We start from the raw sequence: 22,294 nt of genomic DNA, 5'->3' as shown, positions 1-22,294 counted from the left end.
AATTTATTTCTGTGTGTTTGTTGATTTGTGTTATGACTATTTATCACCAATAGTGTTGGTTTTCTTTTTTACTGAATAAAATACATATTAAAATAAAAAAAATATATAGAGACCCCATGTACCCTTTATTTTTTCCAATTTGTAGCATCTTAAAAGATTATAGTACAATATTACATCTACGATATTGACATACATAGTCAAGAAACAGAATAATATGAATGTGAGGATCTGTTGTGTGGCCTTTTCAGAGCCACACTCACTTCTCTTTCATCTCTCTTCATCCCACACCCACTTCTCTTTCATCTCTGAAAACAACTACTCTTCTCCGTGTCTGTATTTTTAATTTCCAAAATGGAATATAAATGGAATCATTCAACATATAACATTCTTGGATTATCTTTTCTCATAAGGCCATTCTGGAGGTTCTTCTAGCCTTAACTACCTCTTTTTTAAAGCAATATTTATTTATTTTTGAGAGAAACAGCGCAAGCAGGGAAGCGGGCAGAGAGAGAGGGAGGCAGAATCCGAAGCAGGGTCCAGATTCTGAGCTGTCAGCACAGGGTCTGGCGTGAGGCTTGAACTCATGGACCACAAGATCATGACCTGAGCTGAAGTTGGTCGCTTAGCTGACTGAGCCACCCAGGTGCCCCTAGCCTTAACTACTTCTTAAACAAATTTTAAAGTCAATCTTCCTGCTCTTAGTGCCAATTTTTCTTGAAGAAAAACTTATGTAGCCAATCTCAGTATTTTAGAGTCTTCAAGGTGAATTAGATTGCTGCACTGGTGTTTCACTTAAATTTCTTAAATCTGATTAATCATTTATCACTTACTTGTTCTTCAGTTTTCAAATTTTGTGTTTGTTTTGTTTCTTTCATTTGTGCTTTTTAAAATTTAATTTTCTATTAATTGTTTTTAATAATTTAACACGTTTAATTTTTTAAATGAGGTTTCAGGAAGGCATGGTTCTAAAGGCATGTATTCAATCTATAATCTTTGTTCTTCACATTTAGATATTATATTTAAAATACTTTAATGTTTATCTTTGGGGAGGAGAGAGAGAGAGAGAGAGAGAGCAGGGAAGGGGCAGAATGAGACAGAGACACAGAATCTGAAGCAGGCTCCAGGCTCTGAGCTGTCAGCACAGAGCCCAATACGGGGCTCAAACTCAAGAACCACAAGATCATGACCTGAGCAGAAGCTGGTTGCTTCACCCACTGAGCCACCCAGGCACCACTTAAATCTTATAGTTTAAAACTAAGATTTTCTCTCAATAATTATTATTTGTTTGATAGTAAAACATATCTTATTTGTAGTGTCTTATTTCAAATTGAGATATAATTGCCATGTAACATTATATTAGTTGCAGGTGTATGGCATAATGACTCAGTATTTGCAAAATATGTATTGAAAAATGACCACCACACATAGTTACACTTTTTTGTAATGAGAATTTTTATGATCTACTCTTTTAGCAACTTTCAAATATGCAATACAGTTTAATTAACTATAGTCATGATGTTGTACATTAATCCTCAGGACTTACTTATGGTATAACTGGAAGTTTGTGCCAAGTGATCAACTTCGCCCATTCTCCCACTCCCTATACCCCACCTCTGGAGACCATCAATCTTTTTTCTATATCTGTGAGTTTGGTTTTTGTTCTGTTTTGTTTTGTTTTTAGATTCCTCTTATAAGTGAGATAATTCAGTATTTACCTTCCACTGTCTGATTTATTTCACTTAATCAAATGCCTTCAAAGTGCATCCATGTTTTCACAGATGGCAAGATTTTCTTCTTTTTTTATGCCTGAATAATACTCCATTGCACACATGTACCATATATTCCTTCCCCATCTGTTTATGAACACTTAGATTGCTTTAATGTCTTGGCTATTATAAATAATGCCACAAGGAATCTGGGGGTGCACTTCTATTTTTTGAGTTAGTGTTTTTATTTTACTTGGACAAAAGTCCAAAAGTGGCACAGTTAGATCATATGGCAGCTCCATCTTTAATTTTTTTGGGGAAACTCCTTACTGTTTTCCACAGTAGCTGTTTACATTCCAACCAACAGTCCACAAGGGCTCCTTTTTCTACACATCCTTGTCAACACTTGCTATTTCTTGTCTTACTTAAAACAACTATTCTAATTGGTGTGAGTGATACCTCATTGTGGTTTTGATTTAGATTTTCCTGATGGTTATTGATGTTGAGTACCTTTTCACGTGCTTCTTGGTCATCTGTATATTTTCTTAGGGAAAATGTCCATTCATATCTTCTGGCCCATCTTTTAATTGGATTATTTGCTTTTTTTATTGACTCGTATGAGTTGTTTTTATATTTTGTATATTAACCCATTATGTCTTTTCCCATTTGGTAGGTTGCCTTTTCATTTTGTTCATGCTTTCTTTTGCTGTGCATGGCCTCTTTAGAATGATGTAGTCCCCCTTGCTTAATTTTGCTTTTGTTGCCTTTACTTAAATTTTTTTTAATGTTTATTTTTTGAGAGACAGACAGAGACAAAGTGTGAGCGGGGGAGGAGCAGAGAGAGACAGAGGGAGCAGGGGCGGGGGGAGGAGCAGAGGGAGACACAGGATCTGAAGCAGGCTCCAGGCTCTGAGCTGTCAGCACAGAGCCTGACACAGGGCTCGAACTCATGAACTAAGAGAAAATGATTTGAGCCAAAGTCGGACGCTTAACTGACTGAGCCACCCAGGTGCCCTTGTTTGCCTTTACTTTAGATGTCAAATTCAAAAAGTCATTACCACTTGATATGAAAAAAACTTACTGGTATGTTGTCTTTTAGGAGTTTTATGGTTTCAGGTCTTACATTAAAGTCTTTAATTCATTATGAGTTATATTTTTTGTATGACATAAGATAGTGGTCCAGTTTCATGCTTGGATGTGCTATGTGGTTTTCTTAACATTATTTATTGAAGAGACTGTTTTCATACATTGTGTATTATTGACTCCTTTATGATAAATTAACTGACTATAAGGCATGGATTTATTTCTGAGCTATCTGTTCTATTCCATTGATTTATGTGTCTGTTTTATTTTATTTTAAAAAAAAATTATGTTTATATTTGAGAGAGACAGAGAGACAGAGAGAGACAGAGAGAGAGAGAAACAGTGCATGAGAGCAGGGAGGGGCAGAGAGAGAGATGGAGACAGAATCTGAAGTAGGCTCCAGGCTCTGAGCTGTCAGCACACAGCCTGACGTGGGGCTTGAACTCAGGAGCCGGGAGATCATGACTTGAGCTGAAGTCGGATGCTCAATCAACTAATCCACCTAGGCACCCCATGTGTCTGTGAATGATCCACCCAGGCACCCCAGCTGTCTGTTTTAATGGCAATATCATACTGCTTTGATTACTATAGTTTTGTATTATATTTTGAAATCAGGGAGCATGATGCCACCAGCTTTATTCTTTTCAAATTTGTTTCGCTATTTAGGGTCTTTTGTGGGTCCACACAAATTTCAAGACTCTGTTCTATTTCTGTGAAAAATGCCATTGGAAATTTTATAGGCATTACATTGAAGCTGTATATTGCTTTGGGTAGTATGAACATCTTTACAAGGCTAATTCTTCTAATTCATGAACATGATATATATTTCTATTTTTGTGTGTCTTTCTTTTATCATTGTCTTACAGTTTTCAATGTACAGATCTTTTACCTCTTTGTTTAAACTTATTTCCAGGCATTTGATTCCTTCTGATACAAATACAGATGGAATTGTTTTCATAATTTTTCTTTCTGATTGTTTGTTATTAGTGTATAGAAAAACAACAAATTTTTCCATAGTGACTTTTTTATCCTGCAACTTCACTGAATTTTAAAAATTAGTTCTAACTTTTTTGTGTGCATGCAGTCTTTAGGGTTATCTATGTATCACATCACGTGATCTACAAATAGTGATAATTCACTTCTTCCTTTCCAATTTGGATGACATTTTTTTTCTTACCTAGTTGCTCTGAGTAGGATTTTTGATACTATGGTTAAATAAAATTGATGAGAGTGGGCATCCTGGTCTTGTTCCTGATCTTAGACTAAATGTTTTCAGATTTTCCCAGGTGAGTATAATGTCAGTTATAGGCTTGTCATATATAGCTTTTATTACGTTGATGTACATTCTCTCCATTCCCACTTTGGCGAGAGTTTTCATTATGAAAGGATGTTGAAATTTGTCAAAATGCCTTCTTCTGCATCTACTGATGATTCTTAATCAACTGAACATATGATTTGTGTCCTTCATTTTGTTTATGTAGTGTATCATATTGACTGATTTGCAGATGTTGAACCATTCTAGCATCCATGGAATAAATCCCTACTGATCATAGTGTATTTCATTTTAATATGCTGTTGAATTCAGTCTGCCTATATTTTTTGAGGATTTTTTTGCATCTGTGTTCATTAGGAATATTAATAAAAGTTTGTAAGTTTAATAATACTTAAAAACTAATAAATTCATAATTTAAACAATTTCTTATATTTTTCAGTACAATCATATGGGTTCTGATACTATTGTTGTCGCTCAAAAAATCTTCCAGTTGATTGGACTGACCAATGCTGTAAGTTTTTGTTTTTAATTCTTTCCTATTTGCTTCTGTTGCTTAAACAATTCCTATACATTTTATTTTATGGCACTGTCTGAAAACACATGATATATGAAATAGGACAAATAATATAACATTTTAAGTTTCAGTTTTCTGAGTAGGAATAAGAATAAGAATAAAAATTTATATACATACCTAATTAAGTTATGGTAATTATTTTTTAAATGTTTATTTACTTTTGAGAGAGAGAGAGAGAGAGAGCATGAGAGGTGGAGGGACAGAGACAGGGAGACACAGAATCCTAAGCAACCTCCAGGCTTCACGTTATCAGCAGAGCCCAATGCAGGGCTCGAACTCATGAACCACAAGGTCATGACCTGAGCCGAAGTCAGACCCTTAACCAACTGAGCCACCCAGGTGCCCTGGGTTATGGTAATTATTAAATTGATAAAGCACTTCACACGGGGCTTGCTTAAGTACAAGCATTTCAAAATGTTAATTATTACTTGTTTTATACTCTATAAGATCCAATCCATGCTTAGCAGTTCTGTCATTTAGTATTTGTCATCAGTGTAGTGTTTATTGTTATAGATAAATCCCCAAATCTATTTAAACCATAATATTTGAGCATATTTTCTTTATGTCTTCTTTTTTAGATTTTTACGTCATTTAATATTACAATAATTCTCTCTTCATTGGAACTTTGGATAGATGAAAATAAAATCCCAGTAACTGGAGATGCTAATGAATTATTACACAGATTTTTAAAGTGGAAAAGATCTTATCTTGTTTTGCGTCCACATGATGTGGCATTTTTACTTGTGTAAGCATATCTTAGCTTTACTAAATCTTATACAAAGAAAACATACCTATATTTGACCTAACTTCTGTCAGTTAACAGGCCTTTAGGGTAAATGTGTCATTTTTTCCTAACATACAATATCATGTGAATATTATTTTTCAAAACACAGGTTTTATAGCAGAATTATTGATGTCAATCATTCTATTTATTTTTTGTAGTTAAAACTCACTCCTTCAATATTGTTATCATTGCTTTCTTAGAGTGTATAACATATCATTAAATTCCCTAACTATCCTTGAAATAGTAACAATATCTATCTGAAGAAACATAAATGATGAATGTAGTTATTAGGTCTTCTTTTTAGGCTTTATTTGCATAGGATAACAAAAAATCCCAAGATTATGGAGGCACTACTGTATATTTTAATCTCTAATATACCATATTTACATTGTTCTGCATTTACAAAAATATAAGACCCTCCTATTTAATAAGTACTTTGTTTTTCTCTTATCAATATTTAGGATATATATAATATGTTACTATACTATATCAAAATAATATATACATATTTAAAAAATTATAATAATTTAAATTATTTTCTGTCCCACAAATATGCCATTTGCTCAACTCTGGCTGCCTAATTCTGATTAATGAGAAACTTCAGTCCATAAGGTGTCTCTGTCCATTTAACTTATCAATTGTATTGCTTACGCTTTCTAATTGTAAGGGATTTTATTTTTATTATTTTGATACACTAGGAATTATTTATTTTTTAAGAAATACTACATAAAGAAGAATCTTATTTTCTAAAAATTCAATATGAAAATAACATTCTATTATCTGCTTTTAAAATGTATTTCATTTTTTAAAAAAGAAGCAGATACATTTAGTCACTTCCAAGCTTTGTTACCCTATGTTAGGTGGAAATATTTACAAATTTATAATATAAATATACAAGACAAAAAATTTATTAGGCAAACTTAATAGTAGTTGTGCTAAATTTTAAAAAATTATATGATTATGATCTTTTTTTAAAACTTAAGTTACAGAGAAAAACCAAATTATGTTGGTGCAACCTTTCAAGGGAAGATGTGTGATAACCAGTATGGAGGCGGTGTTGCTCTGGTATGGTATGGTTTAATTTGTTTGGCTCAGATGTATAAATAGAATGCTATTTAGATTAATATATAGTTAAATATTCTTTATTTTATTATTTCTATGTATATTAACATTTGCAAATGATATTAGGGATCTTTGTCCTTGCTGCTTATTACAAATGCTTGAACTATAAGAAGTTCTTATTGAACTTAATAATATAAAATTTTTATAATTTTCTTCTTGTGAGTTTTTAGGAAGCTAAAGCAGTGTTATAAAAGGTTAATGAATTTTTCATGTACTCAATATCTAATCATTGATTGATTTTAATTTCAAGGTTAGATTTTGACTATTTCCAAGTATAACAAAATTATGAACAAGATTAAAATTAAACTTTTGAAACCATTTATCAATTGCCTTAAAATGCTTCATGGGGCATAGGTGAAGAATAACAGAATTGAATGTCCTAATTGGCATTATTTAAGTAGCAAATCTTGGTGTATTTAAAATTGGCATGTTTTTGCCTCTATGTCCTAATGCTATGGTTATTCTGACATACAGAACTGGCCTTCTGAGGATTAAGGAGTGCACCTATTGTGATGAGCACCGGGTGTTGTGTGTAAGTGTTGAACCACTAAATTGTACACCTGAAACTAATTTTACACTATCTGTTAACTAACTAGAATCTAAATAAAACTTTAAAAAAACACTCTTTAAATTGATTTTCAAAACACAAGTGAAGACATAAAGAACTGAACCAATCAAATGGTGACACAAATTTCATCTTTACAATTCATAAATCACAGTTTGGAAAAGGCAGCTTATATTTATGACACATCATTACCTAGTCTCATGAGCTTGAATTAGACTGATTTACCTAGTCACTTTCAAAACTGATAATCATAAGATCCTCTCATGGAGCAGGACCTTAAATGATTAGCAAAAAATAGAACATAACTCAGTCTCTTTTAAAGCAGGTTAGCTACCAAGTGGAGGGAAATGCCATCATTTACTAGAAAGTATGTGGATCATGGGAGAAGCAATCAAAGAAGATCCCTTTCTTATCCTCCACACTTTGTTGGGATAATCATTGCCTGACCCTTTTCTGGAAAAATCATTAGCAGCCAATATTTGTAGGAGTGATATGTCGAAGAAAAACAATTGAGGTTCTGTCCTCCAATGTTTATTTTTTATTTTTATATTTTTCAAGTCTTATTTTAAATTCCAGTTAGTTAACATATAGTGTAATATTAGTTTGAGGAGTAGAATTTAGTGATTCATTACTTACATATAATACCTGTTGTTCATCACAAACAGTGCTCTCCTTAATACCCATCACCCATGTCTCCCATTTAGCCCACCCCCTCCACTGTCCTCCCCTCCAGCAACCCTCCATTTGTTCTCTATAGTTAAGTATGTTTCTTGGTTGGCCTTTCCCCCATGTTCATTTGTTTAATTTCTTAAATTCTACATATGAATGAAATCATATGGTGTTTGTCTTTCTCTGACTGAATTATTTCGCTTGGCCTAATATACTCTAACTGTATCCAAATTGTTGCAAGTGGCAAGATTTCATTCTTTTTTTTTATGTTTGAGTAATATTCCATTGTATATATACCACATCTTCTTTATCCAGTCATCAGTCAATGGACAATTTGGGCAGTTTCCATAATTGGCGATTATTGATAATGCTGCTATAAACATCAGGTTGCATTTGCCTCTTCAAATCAGTATTTTTGTACCCTTTGGGTAAACACCTGTGGTTTTATGTGGAATCATAGGGTAGTTGCATTTTTAACTTTTTGAAGAAACTCCATACTGTTTTCCAGAGTAGCTGCACCAGTTTGCATTCCCACCAATAGTGTGAGAGTGTTTCCTTTTTTTCCTGACAGATGTGAGGTGGTGTCTTATCACGGTTTTGATTTGTATTTCCCTGATGATCGGTATGTTGGTATCTTTTCAGGTGTCTGTTAGCCATCTGGATGTATTCTTTGGAAGAACGTCTATTCATGTGTTCTACCCATTTCTTAACTGGATTGTTTTGTGTTTTGTTGATTTGATAAGTTGTTTATAGGTTTTGGTACTAACCCTTTATCAGATAATGTTGTTTGAAAATATCTTCTCCCATTTCAAAGTTTGTGTTTTAGTTTTGTTGATTGTTTCCTTCACTGTGATGAAGTTTTTATCTTGATCAAGTCCCAATAGTTCATTTTTGCCTTTGTTTCCCTTGCTTCCAGAGACCTACATAGTAGGAAGTCTATGGCCGAGGTCAAAGAGGTTGCTGCCTATATTCTACTCTAGGATTTTGATGGTTTCCTGTCTCACATTTAGATCTTTCATTCATTTTGAATTTATTTTTGTGTATGTAAGAAAGTGGTTTAGTTTTGTTATTTTGCATGTTGTTGTTCGGTTTTCCCAGCACCATTTGTTGAAGAGACTGACTTTTTTCCATTGAATAATTTTTCTTGCTTCCTTGACGATGAGTTGATCGTATAGTTGTGGGTCCATTTCTGAGTTTTCTATGTTGTTCCATTGATCTGTACATCTGTTTTTGTTGTTGTTGTTGTTTGTTGTTTTTTTTGTTTTGTGTTTTGTGCCAATACCATGCTGCCTTGATAATTACAGCTTCGTAATATATCTGGAAGTCCAGAATAGTGACGTCTCCAGGTTTGCTTTTCTTTTTCAAAATGGCTTTTGGTATTCAGGGTCTTTTGGGGTTCCATACAAATTTTAAGATTGTTCTAGCTCTGTGAGAAATGCTGGTGATATTTTGATGGGAATTGCATTAAATGTGTAGATTGCTTTGGGTAGTATAGACATTTTAACAATAGTTGTTCTCTGAATCCATAAGCATGGTATGTTTTTCCATTTCTTTGTGTTCTTTCAACTTCTTTCATAAGTGTTCTATAGTTTTCAGAGTATAAATCTTTTATCTTTTTCTGTATCTATTGAGAGGATCATATGGTTCCTATCCTTTCTTTTATTAATGTGATGTATCATGTTGATTGATTTGTGAATATGAACAACACTTGCAGCCCACGAATAAATACCACTTGAATGATTCTTTTAATGTACTGTTCTATTCAATTTGCTAGTATTTTGTTGAGATGTTTTGCATCCATTCGTCAGGGGTACAGGCCTGTAATTCTCTTTTAGTGAGGTCTTTGGTTTTGGGATCAACATACTACTGGCCTTGTAGAATGAGTTTGTAAATTTTCCTTCTGTTTGTATATTTTGGAACAGTTTGAGAAGAATGGGTACTTTGAGTTTAATATTAACTCATCTTGAAATGTTTGGTAGAATTGCCCTGGGAAGCCATTTGGCCCTGGACATTTGTTTGTTGGGAAATTTTTTATTACTGATTCAAATTCTTTGCTGGTTGTGGATCTGTTCGAATTTTCTACTTCTTCCTGTTTCCATTTTGGTAGTTTATATGTTTTTAGGAATTTATCAATTTCTTCCAGATTGTCCAATTTTTTGACATATAATTTTTCATAATGTTCTAATTGTATTTCTGTAGTGTTGTTTAAGATCTCTCTCATTCATGATTTTATTTATTTGAGTCCTTTATCTTTCTTTTTTTATAAGTCTGTCTACGAGGTTATCAATTTTATTAATTCTTTCATGGAACCAACTCCTGGTTTCATTGATTTGTTCTCCTGGTTTTTATTGTTGTTGTTTATTTGTTTATATATAATTTATTTTCATTCTAGTCTTTATTATTTCTCTTCTGCTAGTATTAGGGTTTATTTGTTGTTCTTTACCTAGCCCTTTTAGGTGTAAGGTTAGGTTGTGTATATGAGATGCTTCTTGTTTCTTGAGGTAGACCTTTATTGCTCTATACTTCCCTCTAAGGACTGCTTTTACTGCATTCCAAAAGTTTTGGACCACAATTTTTTAATTTTTGTTTCCATGTATTTTTAGATTTCTTCTTTGATTTCCTGGTTGTCCCATTCATTATTTAGTAGGATGTTCTTTAACCTCCATGTATTTGTGGTCTTTCCAAATTTTTTATTGTGGTTGATTTCAAGTTTTATGAAATTGTGGTCTGAAAATATACATGCTATAATGTCAATCTTTTTGTACTTGTTGAGGTCTGATTTGTGACCTAGTATGTGATCTATTCTGGAGAATGTTCCATGTGCATTTGAAAAGAATGTGTATTCTGCTAGTTTAGGATAAAATGTTCTGATTATATTTGTTAAGTACATCTGGTCCATTGTGTAATTCAAAGCCATTGTTTCCGTGTTGATTTTCCACTTGATCTGTCCATTGATATAAGTGGGGTGTTAGAGTACTCTATTACTATTGTATTATTATCAATGAGTTCCTTTATGTATGTTATTAGTTGTTTTAAATATATTAGAGTTTCCAAGTTGGGGTCATATATATTGACAATTTATTGATCTTGTTGGATAGACCCCTTTGTTATTATAGAATGCCCTTATTCATCTTTCAATACAGGTTCAGTTTAAAATCTATTTTGGATATCTTTGGATATCCAAAGATAAGATAAAGATATTTTGGATATCTTTTGATTCCATTAGCATGATAAACCATTCTCCATTCCCTCAATTTCAATCTGCAAATATCTTTAGGTTTAAAATGAGTCTCTTGTAGGCAGCATATAGATGTGTCTTGTTTTTTTATCCACTCTGAAACTTTATGTCTTTTGATTAGACAATTTAATCAATTTATATTCAGAGTGATTATTGATAGATATCAATTTAATGCCATTGTATTACTAGTAAAGTAATTGTTTCTGGAGATTTTCTCTGTTTCTTTCTGGTGTTTGTTGCTCTTGGTCTTTCTTTCCCATTCAAAGAGTCTCATTTAATATTTTTTGCAGGGTAAGTTTAGTGGTCATACACCTGTTTAGTCTTTGTGTGGGAAACTCTTTATCTCTCTTTTTGTTCTGAATGATAGCCTTGCTGGATAGAATACTCTTGGGTGCAGATTTTTCCCATTCAGCACATTAAATATATCATGCCATTCCTTTCTTGTCTGCCACATTTTTGTGGAGTGATCTGCTGCTAACCTTATTTGTGTTCCCTTGTAAGTTAAGGACTTCTGTCTTGCTGCTGTTAGGATTTTTTTTCTTTATCTCTATATTGTGCAAATTTAACTACAATATGTCTTGGTGTTGGCTTGCTTTTGTTGATTTTGATGGGAGTTCTCTGTGCCTCCTGGATTTGGATGTCTGTTTCCTTTCCCGGATTAGGGAAGTTTTCAGCTATACTTTGCTCAAATAAACCTTCTGCCTCACTTCCCTCTCTTCTTCTGGGCTCCTATGATGCAAATGTTATTATGCTTTATGGAGTCACTGAGGAACCTATGGCAATATTTGTGATTCAATATTTTTCTTTCCTTCTTCTTTTCAGCTTCATTTCCCGCCCCTCCAAATTTTATCTTCTATATCATTTATTCATTCCTTTGCTTCTTCCATCCTTGTAGTAATTACAAGTCATTTTCACATTTCAGTTATAGCATTTTTTATTTAGGTCTGACTAGTTTTTTAGGTCTTTTACCTATGCAGTAAGGGATTCTCTGGTGTCTTTTCTCAAACCCAGCTAGTATCCTTATGATTGTTGTTTCAAATTCTTTATCAGACATATTACTTATTTGTTTCAATTATATCCCTGGCCATGACCTTTTCTCGTTCTTTCTTTTGGGATGAATTCCTCCATCTTGGATTTTATCTAGGTCTCTGTCTTCTGCGTGTTAGGAAATCCTGTTATATTTTCTGCTCCTGAGAGTAATGGCTTTATAAAGAAGAAGTCATCTACTGTCCATGACCTGCCACTTCAGGGTGTGTCTCTGGTATGCTGTGTCAACTCTGCTGCTGTGTTTTGGCTGTTTTTTCCCTCAAGTCAGTCCTCTGCAGGGTTTTTCCTTGTCTGCAGTGTAGTGTTTGGACCTTGTCTAGAGTGTGATGAGTTGTAACTAGTTGTGCTCTTTTCTGCTTGTTAAAAGAGACCTAATGCTATTTCCACTAGAACTGAAGCTATGCCAAGTTCTAAGGTCAGTATATATGGTATGTGCTAGGAGTTTGTGCTAATCTCCTAGGGGAGGGGTCAGCCACTCTGGTTCTCAGGCACACCTGATCTAGAAAAGCAGCACCTACAGAATGCAGGGGGTGAGGCTTGGTATAAGCAGTTTAAGCAGTCACTTTTGGCACTGTGTTGCTTATTGAAATTAGTTTATGCTGAGGGACAGTGGAAAGAAGTGGCACCAGCCACTTCCCTCAATCTGGAGAAGTGAATTCATGCCTGCTACTGTCTGGGAAACCCTCCCAGAAGAGCAAACAAGCTCCGCTTGTGTGTACCAGGCATTCATCAGATCCCTGCCTTCACCCTGACTGCGTTCAGGACATTTGCCCACCCAGGAGTACAGTGCATATGTGTTCTATTTCAGGCAAGCAGGCTGAGTTTTAAAACTCCCAACTTTAGGGACCTGGCATGGCAGGGCTCACACTATTCCTCTGATGGAGGATCTCACTTTGCTGGTACTGATGCAAGTTTGTTCCAAACTGGCAGTCACACCAAAGCACAAGTGGGTGGATTTTAGAGTAAAGCACAGCAGAGAATCAGTGTCCAGATTATCTGCCCTCAGTAGGTGTCTCTGTACCTATGTTGAGTAGCAGGGAAGGGTAATGGTGCCCACCAGCTCTTTCATCCCTGGAGAGGCAATTCTACCTCTCTCAGATTCACTCCAAGAAAGAGGAACCGTCTCTCCCAGTGCATCCCAGGGGATCCTTAGATTGTTTCATCTACTACTGAGCTATCTGTTCTTCTCCATAGTAGCAATGCAGCACCCACTGGGCTCCACACAAGCCAGATCCTGGACCTCTAAAATTCCAATCTTTGAGCCCTACTGGTTGTAAAAACTCATGAAAATCAGCCCTTCTTGTTTTCCCAGTTAATATCCTTGGGAAAATATTTTCCTTGTGTGTTCCCCTGTGTGCTCTTTTCTGTGTCTTGCCTCCTTCTGTGACCAGGGCCCCCTCTCTTCCATAGCAGCCATGATCCTTTCCTTCTCCAAATCACATCTCTACACTTCATACCTTCCATGATGTGGCCTCTTCTCTCCCTCTAGTTGTGCAATTTGTTCTGTCAATCCTCATATTGATTTCTTGGGTATTCAGAATGATTTGATATTTATCTAGCTGTGTTCAAGGGATGGGGCAAGCCTAGGGTCCTCCTATTTTTCTGCAATCTTAGCTCCTTTTTCTCTTCTTATGTTTAAACACCCCTAACCCTCCATACCTCATCTTCCTAGGCTGTGGAATAAAATCTAAAATCTATATCCCTCCAATGCTGCTCTTTCTTAAAAGTTTATAGATGAAACCACAACCCAGGTGATTTTTGGATGAATAGAAGCATGTAATAATAGTTAAAAGAAGACATTTTATGTCTTGCAACTCTTTTTCCTGGGACTCATCCACTTGTCATTCACAAATTTGCTCATTCACAAGGACTGACACAAGCTAGTTCTTGGTCTCAAGGTTGCTATACATTATATATTACCAGACACATTATCTGTTGACCTCAACTATGGACTGTGTAGATCCTGAGTAGTAAACTTCCTCAGAAGAAAACACAGCACACAATACATACCACTTGAAGCAGAACTATTAGTAGTTATAGAAACTTCAAAAAAAGGTATAAGGTATCATGGAAAAGGGTTTGTTGGAAATATTAAGTACAAAAATATAATAATAATTATAATAAATTACACAAGATGTTAGGTTAAATCAGAATCAGAACCTTTCCCAGAAGACATCAGAAATATTATAAGAAAGGTAAAATAAAAGAGATGTGGATTATTGAAGTAGAAGTGCCAATATCTAGCTATTAAGAGTAATGTAGATAATAATTAAAAAGTCATAAGAAAACTTTTGAAGGAAAGATGAAAATAAATTTCACCACTTTATAGCCACTATCAGATCAACAAAATCCTTATGCCAAGATACTCCTTCTGGAGTCTCCCCATGATCCTTTATGCTGTATCATCTGGCAGGAGGGGAGAAAACTGGGTTGTCAGATGAAAGGAAATAAAAAGTCAAAATAGAATAGATAAAAAATGCACACTGACAATGATATAAAAATATTAAATACAAATAAAAATGGCTTTGTTTCCAAAAAAAGAAAATCATATAATAAAAAAGAAGTTCCATAGTGGGAAAAATCACATTGAACAATAAAAGTGTATTCTTAAAATACATAAAAGTACTTTAAATAGACATAATTAGTATCTAAAAAAATTCATTCAAATATAAAATTTTTTGTCATATGTGAATAAGAACAATTTCGTTCTTTTTTCCTCTCTAATACATATGTATTTAATTTAATTTATTTTCTTATTGAATTCATGAGGATCTTAATAATATTCAGTTTAAATAGTAGAACAATGTTAGTTGAACTTATAGTAGACATTCTTGTATCATTCTTGATTTTAGGAAAAAAACTTTCAATATTTCACTATTAGGTATTACGTTTTCTAGATTATTATAGACACTTTACAATGTAATAAGGAGGCCCAGTTTTATTTCTAATTTTCATAGCTTTTCAAAATGTATTTTATTTTATATCTCATCTTTAATTTTTAAAAGAGAAATTAATCCCATTTAAATTTATTTGAAGATTTTTTTCTGTGCCAGTTTAGTAGCACAAATTTTTTACTAGTTATTGACACACTCATGTAGATATTTTTCTTACTTTTTTGAAATGTTGTCTTTCTTATATAAAATTAAAATTCTGGTGTAATATTATAGAGATGTCAATGAAATCCTAATCAAAATCTCAGCAGGCTTTATTTTTTTTTTGTAAAAATTGACAACCTGATGCAAAAGTTTTGTATACAAATATATTTTAAAAAGATAAAAAATAAGTTTTGAAATTGAGGAAAAGCAGAAGATAAAAATTTCTGAAAACTACAGTAATTAAGATATTGAAGTGTAAATAAATGGATCAATGTAACAAAATAGGAAATCTAAAAATATACCCAAGCATATATATAATCAAATGATTTTTGACAAGTTGTCAAGGCAATTTCAGTCATACAATAAAAAAAAGAGTAATAAAATTAAAATCACATCTTCATAAGAAAATTTAAATCAAAAGCATTGTTGGGGCACCTGGGTGCCTCAGTCAGATAAGTGTCTGACTCTTGATTTTGTCTCAGATCGTGGTCTCCTGGTTGATGGGATCCAGTCCTGTGTCAGGCTCTGTCCTGACATCATGGAGTTTCTTGGAATTCTCTCTTTCCCTCTCTCTCTCTCTGTCCCTGTTCCTTCCTCCACTTCAAAATAAATAAACAAACATCTAAAAATCAATTAATCAATCAATCAAAAGCATTGTTTAAGAGAACATGATGGGAAATTGATAATATCTAAAGACATTACTAAGGTAATTAATGCTAAAGGAAAGGGGGAGTAATGTCAGAGTAGTTAAGGGAAATTAGTACCTAATGAACCTTGCAGAAAATAAAGCTGAAAATCAGTGAACTAATTATCCAATCTAAAATATGTGAAAAGATAGAAACAAAATAACATTAAAACATATGGAAGCCAGGAAATAGTGAACATAAAAGCAGAAATCTATGCAAGACAGACTATATATAAGTAGGATAGAAATATTTCAAAAAAACATAAGGCTTTAAAAAACTAAAAACAATTACATTTCTGGCAAAATTATTTTTTTATAAAATAGAGTAGAAATTCATTAATAAAATTATAAAAATAAAGAGGAAATACTACAGATGTAGATAACATTAAGAAGATAATAGAAAGAGTTATGACAAACAAAATTTAAAATGTAGACAAATACTACATTGTTAATGGAAGTCCATAATTTACTAAAAGTTGCACAAGAAGAATTAGAAATTCAGAAAAACACCAAATTATTAAAGGAATTAATTTATTATTTAAAAAATCACATAAGGAAAATAAACAATGCTTTTAGGCATTCTATGCAATTTTAAAGGAACTGATTATTTCAGTCTTATATGTTTATAGAAAATAGACAAAAGAGAAAATACTCTACAGACTTGGAAATCAGAATTACCATAATACCAAAAGAAGATGGAACACAAAAGGAAATTAGAGAATAATTTATCCACAAACATAGAAGAGAAGCAAAACCATAAATCAAAAATCCTAACCAACTGAACCTAGCAGTTTATAAAGATAATAGACCATGCCCAAGGTGATTTTGTCCAAAGAATGAAGGATCATTTAATCTTAGAAAATCTATTTACATCATTTAAATGAAGGTACTGTCATAATATTATTTCAGTTAATGGCATTTACTAGTAAGAACACAGATGAGGATAATATAGTAAAAATTGATGGGATGTAGAGTGGGCTATTTTAGCTAAGGTGATCAATCAGAGAAAAACTTTGAGGAGAAAATATTTGAGAGGAAGCATGGATGATGAGGCAAAGGCAGTTATGGCAAGGTCTAACAGAGCCCACCAGAAAGATCATTAAATTCAAAGGCTTTCAAATGGAAATGAATATCATGAATAAGATGGCCATAAAAATAGTAATTTTATTGAAGTCAGAAAGCTTCTAGTTATATAGGGTCTTACAGATCTTGGTAAATGATTTTGGATTTCATTCTCTTTGCAATGAAAAAGTACTGGAAGTTTTTAAGCCCACCAGAAGTATTTTTCTTATGGGAGACTAATTGTTGAGCAATAAGGATCCAAAGCAAGGAGACCAGATAGAGACAGTTGCAGGTGAATGATATAAACTGGTGTTTTATACTTGGATGTGTGAGTAGATTTTGTCCATTATATATTATGAAAATAGAACAAAAGGACATACCAACTTATTGAATACATAGTACGTATGATAGAAGTATAAATGATTATTCCTCAGATTTGTCTTAAAAAACTAGGCAGAAGAACAGGGACTAAGAAGCATAGGTGAGGTAGAAGTGTAGAAGAGTATTACTTTGAACCTGAACTTGTAAAGTTAGAATGATGATTAATTTTATATGTAAGGTTGGAAAGTTTTGATGAAATTAATATTTAAATTGGTAAAATTTGAGTAAAACACATTGTCCTCCATAACATGAGGGGGCCTCATCCAATCAATTGAAGGCCTGAATAGAACAAAAAGATCGTCCTTCTCAAGCAAGAAGGAATTCTTTAGCACACTGCCTTCAGATTTCATCTGCACGATGGTGTTCAGCCTGCTGGCCCTCAAGCTGGAACTGCATCATTGGCTCTCCTGGGTCCTCAGGCTGCTGACCCACTCTGCAGGTTTTGGACTCACCAGCTTCCATAATTGCGTGAGCCAATTTCTTATAATACATCTCTTTCTCTCTGACTTTCTCTCTGTCTCTCTCTCTGTTATTGGTACTATTTCTCTGGAGAGCCCAAATTAATTCAATGGCTCCTACATAAACATAAAATATATATATACTTAAACATTAAAAGATACATGCATCATAGAGATGATGATGATGATAGATGATAGATAGATAGATGATAGATAGATATAATATAGCTTTGTGGGACTGATTTGCTAAATTCACACCCTTCTGTTATCTCCCTGGTACATTTCACTTACTTGTGGCTGCTCTTTTTAGTTCAAGCAGTGGAGGCCAAGGCAGTGGAGAACAGAGTATGAGAAAATAAAACTACCTTATTTGGTTTCAAACTCTTGAACCCACAGCTTCACCAGAGGAAGGGAAAAGTGCTCCTCTTTCAGAATTTTGTCTTTGTAATTTCCCCCTTTTGGCCACTTTGGTGCTGCTACAGTCACTGAAGAATCATCTGATGGATGGGGAATGAAAGAACAGAAGGAATAGGAAAAAGAAACAGGACATTTTCACTTTTCCCTGAGATTTAAGAGTTTCCTTTCCCACTCTTCAATTCAGAACTACAGAATTTCTCCTGGTTCTCTGTCTGCACTACAGTGCTCACTTCCAAATTCAGACTATTTTGCTTTTAGGCCAGGAGAGACCAACTAACTGGTACTTTGGGTGTTTGTTCTTCCCTTTTGAATGCTGATACTTTCAGGCTTGTCAAATACTTTCTCTCTATTCTGTCCAGGTTGAATAGTTGAGTTCAAGTGGGAGAGATAGACTGGCATTTGTTTACTCCATCTTCTGGTAATGGAATCTGTACATTGAAATTTAAACAATGAAAATTTATACAATGTAAATACTAAACAAAAACAATTTATCTTGGGTATATTAATAGCAAATAAAGTAGATGTCTTAATCAGGTTGGGCTGCCATAGCTAAATAACCTAGATTAAACATTTATTTTCTTATAATTCTAGAGGCTGGAAGTCTGAGATGAGAGTGCCAGCATAGTCAGATTCTGGTGAGAGCTCTCTCTTTCTTGCTTTCAGGCATCCACCTTCTCTTGTGTCCTCACTTGGTGGGGAGGAGTAGGGAAAGAAATAGAAAGAGAGAGATCTTCTTTTTTAAGGCCACAGTTTTATCAGATGCCCATATTTAACCTTAATTATTTCCTGAATACCCTGTCTTCAAATACAATCATATTGGTCACACTGGAGGCTAGGGCTTCAACATAGGATTTTGCAGCAGACACAATTCAATCCATAGCAGTAGACTTTAAAACAGTATGTGTTATGAGCAATAAAGAGGAATATTAAATGATGATCATAGGAATTGAAAGAGCAATTATAATGTTGTATGCACCTAATTACGTTGCTTCAATATATATAAAGCAAATGTGACAGAATAAAATAAAAAAAGACATCCATAATAGTACTTGAGAATGAAGAAAAATCTAACTCAGCAGTGCCCTATTTTCCATTTTGTTGAAATGTATTTAAAGGTTGTATACCAAAGAGCAGCAGAATATTATTTATAACTCCATCAAAGTATATTTAATACAAAAATTTATACATGTTTAATGTATACACTTTGATGAGTTTAACATATGCATAAATATGTACTATCACCACAACCAAGGGAATAAACATACCCATCACCTACAAAAGATTTCTTCTGTTCCCTTACTTTTTATTATTTACCAAAGTAAATAATATAGTGATAAATAAAGTAGTATCAATATAAGATGATTGAAATCTTACAGAGAATATTTTCTTTCTTTTTCTGAGATAATTGTCTTTATTTATTTTTTAAATACAATTTGTTGTCAAATGACTAACATACAGTGTGTGCAGTGTGTTCTTGGTTTTCGGGTAGATTCCCGTGATTCATTGCTTACGTACAACACTCAGTTCTCATCCCAACAAGTGCCCTCCTCAATGACCATCACCCATTTTCCCCTCTCCCCCGCAACCCCCATCAACCCTCAGTTTGTTCTCTGCATTTAAGAGTCTCTTATGGTTTGCCTCCCTCCCTCTCTGTAACTATTTTCTTCCCCTTTCCTTATCCCATGGATTTCTCAAGTTCCATATATGAAGGAAAAAATATATCTCTTTCTCTTCCTGACTTATTTCACTTAGCATCATACCCTCCAGTTCCATCCACGTTGCTGCAAATGGCAGGATTTCATTCTTTCTCATTGCCAAGTAGTATTCCATTGTAAACATAAACCACATCTTCTTTATTATTCATAAGGTGATGGACATTTAGGCTCTTCCCATAATTTGGCTATTGTTGAAAGCGCCACTATATACATTGGGGAACATGTGTCCCTATGAGTCAGCACTCCTGTATCCTTTGGATAAATTCCTAGTAGTGGTATTTCTGGGTTGTAAAGTAGTTCTATTTTTAATTTTTTGAGGAACCTCCATACTGTTTTCCAGAGCGGCTGCATCTGTTTGCATTCCCACCAACAGTGAAAGAGGGTTCCTCTTTCTCCACATCTGCACCAGCACCTGTAGTTTCCTGAGTTGTTCATTTTAACCACTCTGCCTGGTGTGAGGTGGTATCTCAGTGTGGTTTTGATTTATATTTCTCTGATGATGAGTGACATTGAGCATCTTTTCATGTGTCTGTTGGCCATCTGGATGTCTTCTTTGGAAAAGTGTCTATTTATGTCTTCTGCCCATTTCTTCACTGAATTATTTGTGTTTTGGGTGTTGAGTTTGGTAAGTTCTTTATAGATTTTGGATATTAACCCTTTATCTGATATGTCATTTACAAAAATCTCTTCCCATTCTGTCAGTTGTCTTTTAGTTTTGTTGATTGTATCCTTTGCAGTGCAGAAGATTTTTATCATAATGAGATCCCAATAGTTCATTTTACTTTTAATTCCCTTGCCTTTGGAGTCTTGTTGAGCAAGAAATTGCTGCAGCTGAGGTCAAACAGATTGTTGCCTGTTTTCTCCTCTAGGGTTTTGATAGTTTCCTGTCTCACACTTAGGTCTCTCAACCATTTTGAGTTTATTTTTGTGTATGGTGTAAGAAAGTGATCTAGTTTCATTATTCTGCATGTTGCTCTCTATAGACAATATTTTATGACCATTGTGGATTTAAATTAGAACTAAATAATAGAAAAGTCACTTAAAAATCTCTAAACATTTGTAAATAAAACATAAGAAATAAGAACTCATTTTGAACTAAATGATACTAAAAATACAGCATACCTAAATTCCTGTGATGCCAGAAAAAAACAGAACTGAGAACTTTGTAGCTTTAATCATACAAATTAAAATAAATTTAAATATAGATAATCTAAGTCTATTTCAAAAAACATGTAGTTGCAAGTTAAAGTAAAAGACCCTAGAACCAAGGAAGTAAAAAAAAATAATATTTCTACCAGTGAAAAATACAAAACATGTATATCATGGGGAAAATCACCAAAGCACAAAGTCATCTGTTTGAGATGATAAATAAAATTTGTAAGTCCTAAACAAAACTGTATCCTACCTCAATAAAGAGCAAGTAAGTTATCAAAACATTTGTTGAGAAAAAGGGACACCATAACCACAGATCCTACACATATTAAAAACAAAACAAAGCATATCCTCAACTAACGTATGGCAGTAAATTTAGATGAAATTGATAAATGTCATGAATAATAAAATCTATCACATGAATAGGAAACAAAACCTGGATAGCCACTGACCTATTGGAATAATTGAATCTTTTAAAAATATTTATTTATTTTTGAGAGAGAGAGAGAGCTTGTGTATGCACTCGTGCAAGCAGGAGAAGGGTAGAGAAAGAGGCAGAGGATCCAAAGCAATGTGGTGCTCCAACTCCCCAACTGTGAGATCACGACCTGCACGGAAGTTGGACGCTTAACCCCTGAGCCATCCAGGGCCCCTTGGAGTAATTGAATCTTAAATAATACTAAAAAGTCAGCCAACACCAGAAACTCCAGGATCAGATTGTCTCCTTGAGGATGTGATGTCTCCAAAGGTTTTAGTACCAATGTACAACAAATTCTTGTAGAGAATATAAAAGGAAGGGCTGTTTCTTAGCTTGTTGTAGGAATTGACATTGATGCCAACGCTATGTTAACAAAGAGAATTCTGCAATGTATCAGAAGAATAACACAACATAAGTCAAGTAGGAATTATTCCAGGAATGCAAGTTAATTTTACATTTGAAAATCAATCATAATCTGCCATTCTAAAAGAAATAATAGATGCAGAGAAAACATTTGGTAAAGTTCGAACTCATTTGTGACAAAAAAAGAGATAAAACTTTCAGCACACTAGATAGAAAAAAGAACACCTTCAAGAAAGTTTTGTCCACTCTAAGGTCTTGAAGCTAATAATTTATATTTTCTAATTAAAACATGTTGTTAATTTTCAACTGTAGATCCATATAAACAACATTAAAATAATTTGGTGTGAGTTAGGTGTCAGGATTATTTATTCACAGTAAATAAGCAATCACTTCATGGCACTTATTAAACAGGTTATTTTTCTTACGG

The 22,294-nt window shown here is 33.8% G+C and overlaps 1 protein-coding gene across 2 annotated transcripts in view; it reads left to right on the top strand.

Moving 5' to 3' along the window:
• ADAM2 (ADAM metallopeptidase domain 2) overlaps positions 1–22,294 on the top strand; it is a 134,443-nt gene that overhangs the window by 42,298 nt on the left and 69,851 nt on the right. For both annotated transcript variants that reach the window (XM_015076050.3, XM_053216556.1), the window contains 3 exons: positions 4,502–4,573; positions 5,215–5,381; positions 6,404–6,485. In XM_015076050.3, coding sequence (XP_014931536.1) covers positions 4,502–4,573; positions 5,215–5,381; positions 6,404–6,485 — 321 coding nt within the window. The remainder of the gene's footprint in view (positions 1–4,501; positions 4,574–5,214; positions 5,382–6,403; positions 6,486–22,294) is intronic.

This window comes from Acinonyx jubatus, chromosome B1 (genome assembly GCF_027475565.1).
Source record: "Acinonyx jubatus isolate Ajub_Pintada_27869175 chromosome B1, VMU_Ajub_asm_v1.0, whole genome shotgun sequence".
In the NCBI taxonomy this organism is placed as follows: Eukaryota; Metazoa; Chordata; class Mammalia; order Carnivora; family Felidae; genus Acinonyx; species Acinonyx jubatus.
Note: the sequence above shows the minus strand (reverse complement) of the source record. Positions and strands in the feature narration are given on the sequence as shown.